Below are 5,899 nucleotides of genomic sequence, written 5' to 3' on the forward strand. Positions count from 1 at the left end.
GTGGGGACGCAATTCACCCCTTAACACTATACATACACAAAAATTCATAGAATACACCTCAAAAGAAAAATTCAACATGACCATATAATACTATAAAATAGGCCGGGCGCGGTGTCTCACGCTTGTAATCCCAGCACTTTTGGAGGCCGAGGCGGGCGGATCACGAGGTCAGGAGATCGAGACCACGGTGAAACCCCGTCTCTACTAAAAAATACAAAAAATTAGCCGGGCGCGGTGGCGGGCGCCTGTAGTCCCAGCTACTCGGAGGCTGAGGCAGGAGAATGGCGTGAACCCGGGAGGCAGAGCTTGCAGTGAGCCGAGATTGTGCCACTGCACTCCAGCCTGGGCGACAGAGCGAGACTCCGACAAAAAAAAAAAAAAAATACTATAAAATAAAAGGAGGTGCAATACCTGGTTTGGGTTTGGATCTTCGGAGGACCAGCTATAAAGAACATTTTGAGTATAATTGAAGGAAATATGATTATGGGATAGGTATAAAGGAATGATTGTTAAGTGTATTAAGTGTGAATATGAAGTGTAGACTTTTAGATAAAAATACAGATTTTTCTCTAAAATAGCATTTGGGAGGTATTTAAGAGCAGAGTGTTACAGTGTCCTCAATTTACTTTTTTTTTTTTTTTTTTTTGATGGAGTCTTGAGCTGTCGCCCAGGCTGCAGTGCAGTGGTGCGATCTCGGCTCACTGCAACCTCCACCTCCCGGGTTCAGGTGATTCTCATGCCTCACCCTTCCGAGTAGCTGGGACTACAGGTGCCTGCCACCACACCCGGTTAATTTTTGTATTTTTAGTAGAGATGGTGTTTCACCATCTTGGCCAGGCTGCTCTTGAACTCCTGACCTCGTGATCCGCCCGTCTTGGCCTCCCAAAGTGCTGGGATTACAGGCGTGAACCACTGCTCCCGGCCACTCAATTGACTTTGAAATCTTTTTTTTTTTTTTTTTTTTTTTTTTTTTGATTTTTTTTTTTTTTTTTTTTTTTTTTTTGAGACAGAGTTTTGCTCTGTTGCCCAGGCTGGAGTGCAGTGGCGCGATCTCGGCTCACTGCAAGCTCCGCCTCCTGGGTTCACGCCATTCTCCTGCCTCAGCCTCCCGAGTAGCTGGGATTCCAGGCATTTGCCACCACTTCCAGCTCTTTTTTGTGTTTTTAGTAAACGGGGTTTCTCCATGTTTGTCAGGGTGGTCTCGGACTTCGGACCTTAGGTGATCTGCCCACCTTGGCATCCCAAAGTGCTGAGATTACAGGCGTGAGCCACCGCGCCCGGCCTATTTATGTGTTTCTTAATGATTTAAGGTGAAAAGCTGTGCTACTGTTTACTTCTTCAGGGACTCCGATAATAGGCATGTTTTTCTTTCCTGTCTTTTGTTCCCACTACTTCCTCTCTGACAGTTATTCCATTGTTTTCCTATCATTTCCAATTTCTTTGTGGTTTCCTTGCCTCTTATCTTTGACACAATGTGAGTAGCCTAAGCTTCATTAATATCCATTGATGAAGGCTGAGGCAAGCAGATCACTTGAGGTCAGGAGTTCGAGACCAACTTGGCCAACATGGTGAAACCCCATCTCTACCAAAAAATACAAAAATCAGCCAGGCATGGTGGCGCAACATAAGACAAGCTTTAAGTAGCAAAAGATTGGAAACAAGTCCGCTGTCTGTTTAGAGAGACCTTGTTACATCAATTTATATCATCTTACACACATCTGTAAGGAGTAAGGAAGTCACCTGTTAAGATGAAGAGAGTTGGAGGATTTTTTTCATTGAGCCACGAAAACAATTGTAATGCAATGTGCACACCATGGTACTTTTTAAAAATAATAAAGCGGGGGGAAGCAAAACGTGTCGTTCAAATGGCATTTTTTTGTTTTTGTTTTGAGACGGAGTCTCGCTCTGTCGCCCAGGCTGAAGTGCAGTGGCGCAATCTCGGCTCACTGCAAGCTCCGCCTCCCGGGTTCATGCCATTCTCCTGCCTCAGCCTCTCCAAGTAGCTGGGACTACAGGCGCCCGCCACCACGCCCGGCTAATTTTTTTTTGTATTTTTAGTAGAGATGGGGTTTCACCGTGGTCTCGATTTCCTGACCTCGTGATCCGCCCGCCTCGGCCTCCCAGAGTGCTGGGATTACAAGCGTGAGCCACCGCGCCCGGCCCATAGAAGTTTAAATAAATTTGAACTGAACGTGAAAATTCTGAATACTTTTATTCAGTTGAGCCACAAGTCCTAAAGCCTGGAACACGACTGCTCATCTCCGAAAAGACCGTCCAGCTTGAGACAGAGTAGAACTATAAACCCTATATCGCTTGCCATTTTACATACGAACACAATTGTCATGAGTCATGTTTTTACTGTGTCGACCTAAATAACAGGCTGTCTAAAAACGGTGGTAACAGTTCACTGCAATGGGAATATGCGCGGCATAGCAAACTATGTGCTTATTCAGGGAGGTAAAGGAAGACAAAGGTTGTTTTTAGTTTTTCGTTTTTTTGAGACGGGGGTCACTGTTGCCCAGGCTGGAGTACAGTGGTGAGATCACAGCTCACTGCAGCCTCAATCCCCACGGGCTCAAGCGATCCTCCTGCTTCGCCTACCAAGTCGTTGGGACCATAGGCGCACTCTCCTTTATTCCCAGCTAATTTTTGTATTTTTTGTATATATGGGGTTTTGCCATGTTGGCCAGACTGGGACAAAGGTTTATAAAGGAAAAAAAAATTTTTAAAGTGGGGATTACATCATTTTTCAGAAATAATTATCCTTGTATACAAAGATCAGTAACAAGGGTCACACCAGTCTGAGTGTCCCTGTAAAAGTATTTTTTGTTTAAGCCTGTGGTTTTTGTAGAGTCTTTTTCATTATTAAACATATAAATGTGAGAACTCTCTCTTCATGACCTTCCGTGGTTCTATTTGTGGGAGGGCTGCCTTTTTTTTTTTTTTTGAGACTCAGTTTCGCTCTTGTTGCCCAGGCTGTATGTCGTGATCTTGTCTCACCGTAACCTCCGCCTCCTGGGGTCAAGCAATTCTCCTGCCTCAGCCTCCCGAGTAGGTGGGATTATAGACATGTGCCATCCACACCTGGCTAATTTTCTTATTTTTAGTAGAGACAGGGTTTCTAAAAATTATTTAGGAACACACTCAAACTCAGACCTAAAAGGTATTTCCCCCTACCCCCACGGCCAAGTGTACACTTGGAAGTTTTCTTTTCTTTTTTTTTTTTGGAGACCAGTCTCGCTCTGTTGACCAGGCTGGAGTGGAGTGTCCTGATCTTGGCTCACTGCAATCTCCGCCTCCCAGGTTCAAGCGATTCACCTGCCTCAGCCTCCCGAGTAGCTGGGATTACAGGCGCCCGCCACTGTGCCTGGCTAATTTTTGTATTTTTAGGAGAGAAGTGTTTTTCGCCATGTTGGTCAGGCTGGTCTTGAACTCCTGACCTCTGGTGATCCGCCGGTCTCCGCCTCTCACGGTGCTGGGATTACGGGCGTGAACCACCACGCCCGGCCGAGAGTTTTAAAGAAACACAGGGAGCGCCTGGTGGGGTCTGGCCTCCTGTGCCCTCGTCGCCTGGTCTCGGGATCTCCAGGTCTCTGGACCCCAGGCGTCCGCGCCCACGCAGGACAGCACGGTGACGTCACGCACGCGGGTCCCGTCCCCACGCAGGACTCCGCCCCATGGGACTCCTAGCCCTTCCTCTTCTCCCCGAACAAGGGGCCTTTCCGAGGGGAAACTGGGTCTGGAGTTCCCGCGCAGTCAGGAAGGAGGACGCCGCACCCTCCCCGGACTGGGGCGAGTTCTCCCAGATCGGCGTGTCCCGGGCTGGAGGGTCAGCCACGCGTGTTCTCGACGAGCCCGTCACTCAGGAGAGAATTATTCAATCAGGACAGGTAGGGGCGGGGCCCAGGGAACTGTCCAATCAGAGACATTAAGCCGAAGTGGAGCCCTGTCCAATCAAGGGCGCTAGGGGGACGGACTGGGGAACTCTCCAATCAGGGGTGCGGAGTCGACAGTACTGTCCAATCAGAGTCGCGACTTCCCGAGATCTGTCCAATCAGACCGCGAGGACGGTAAGCCGCGTTCCCCTCTGCCGTGCGCGCTTCCCCGCCTACCCCGAGCGGCTCAGGTGTCCTGTCGTGTTCACCTGCGCCGGCCGCTGGACCGCGGGGCGCTAACCCTGGAGATCCCAGGAGCGGGCGGGACATGGTGAGTGCGGGGCGGAAGCCGAGCCCGGGCCCAGGGCGAGGTGGGGCGGCAGGAACCGGCGTCCGCCCGAGTTCGCAGCTGGAGGAAGCTGAGGGACTCGCGGGGCGGCGCAGGACGAGCGCCTGGGCCCCGGGGACGCGGTCACAGCGGCCGAGCGGTAGGGCTGGGGGTAGTCTGGGGAGACTGCAGAGGCGGTCAGGGGCTCGAGGGGTAGTTTCTGGGGACAGTAGAGGTCAGGAGTTTGGGGAGAGCTTGTGGGGACAGCAGAGGTGGTCAGGAGCTTGGGGCAATTTAAGTGGACAGTAGAGGTTTAAGGGGCACGGGGGCAGTTTGAGGGGACAGTAGAGGCAGGGGAGGGTTTGGCACAGTGGAGGAGGGGAGGGGCAGTGTGCGGGAACAGACATGGTCAGGAACTCGGGGACAGTTTGTGGGGGCAGTAGAGGCGGTCATGGGTTCGAAGGGGCAATTTTGGGGGACAGGTGATCGGGGCGCGAAGGCAGTTTAGGGGGACAGTAGCTGCAGTCGGGAGTTTGGGGGTAGCTCGAGGGGACAGCAGAAGAAGTCGGACTCAGGAGCACTTTAAGGGGGCAGTAGAGGCGGTCAGGGGCTTGAGGGCAGTTTTGAGGGACAGTAAAGGGAGTCGGGCTCGAGGGATGTGTTGGGGGACAGTAGAGGCAGTCGGAGGATCGGGGAGAGTTGGAGGAGAGGGCAGGGGCCGTCAGGGGCTTGGTGGTCAGTTTGGGAAGGTCTGCCAAGGAGGAGGTGGTGCCCTGTCCTGGAGCCTGTGAAATAAACATAAAATCCTGGGCCGGGCGCGGTGGCTCACTCCTGTAATCCCAGCACTTTTGGGAGGCCGAGGCGGGTGGATCACCTGAGGTCAGGAGTTCAAGACCAGCCTGGCCAACATGGTGAAATCCCATCTCTACTAAAAAATACAAAAATTAGCCGGGCATGGTAGTGTGTGCCTGTAACCTCAGCTACTCGGGAGGCTGAGGCAGGGAGAATTGCTTGAACCCGGGAGGCAGAGGTTGCAGTGAGCCATGAACACACCACTGCACTCCAGCCTGGACAACAGAATGAGACTCTATCTCAAAAAAAAAAAAAAAAAGTTTGCTAAAAAAAGTTTTTCTTTTCTTTCTTTCTTTTAGTCAGGTCTCACTTCTAGACTGAAGCAGGCCTCCTGCCTCAGCCTCCTGAGTAGCTGGGACTACATGCATGCCTCACTGCATCCAGCTGATTCTTTTTCTGAGACAGAGTCTTTCTCTGTCGCCCAGGCTGGAGTGCAGTGCCCAATCTTGGCTCACTGCAATCTCCACCTCCTGAGTTCACACCAGTCTCCTGCCTCAGCCTCCCGAGTAGCTGGGACTACAGGCACCTGCCACCATGCCCGGCTAATTTTTTGTATTTTTTAGTAGAGACGAGGTTTCACCGTGTTAGCCAGGATGGTCTCGATCTCCTGACCTCGTGATCCGCTCACCTCGGCCTCCCAAAGTGCTGGGATGACAGGCATGAGCCACCGCGCCCAGCCCCAGCTGATTCTTAAAAAAAAATTTTGTAACGGCCAGGTGTGGTGTCTCACACTTGTCATCCCGGCACTTTGGGAAGCTTGAGACCCGAAGTTTGAGACCAACCTGGGCAATCTAGTGAGACCTTGTGAATTTTTTCTTTTTTTTTTTTTTTTTTTTTTTTTTTT

The 5,899-nt window shown here is 51.1% G+C and overlaps 1 protein-coding gene across 2 annotated transcripts in view; it reads left to right on the plus strand.

Annotated features, from left to right (window-relative positions):
- The first annotated feature begins 4,072 nt into the window (after window positions 1-4,072).
- ZNF77 (zinc finger protein 77) overlaps window positions 4,073-5,899 on the plus strand; it is a 263,032-nt gene continuing 261,205 nt past the window's right edge. The window contains exon 1 of one of the 2 annotated variants that reach the window (XM_032176813.2): window positions 4,073-4,206. In XM_032176813.2, coding sequence (XP_032032704.1) covers window positions 4,204-4,206 — 3 coding nt within the window. In that variant the 5' untranslated portion in view covers window positions 4,073-4,203. Of the gene's footprint in view, window positions 4,207-4,348; window positions 4,364-5,899 lie in introns of those variants that run through there. The other variant, XM_058428084.1, reaches the window with a different exon arrangement.

This window comes from Hylobates moloch, unplaced genomic scaffold (assembly GCF_009828535.3).
Source record: "Hylobates moloch isolate HMO894 unplaced genomic scaffold, HMol_V3 SCAFFOLD_15, whole genome shotgun sequence".
In the NCBI taxonomy this organism is placed as follows: Eukaryota; Metazoa; Chordata; class Mammalia; order Primates; family Hylobatidae; genus Hylobates; species Hylobates moloch.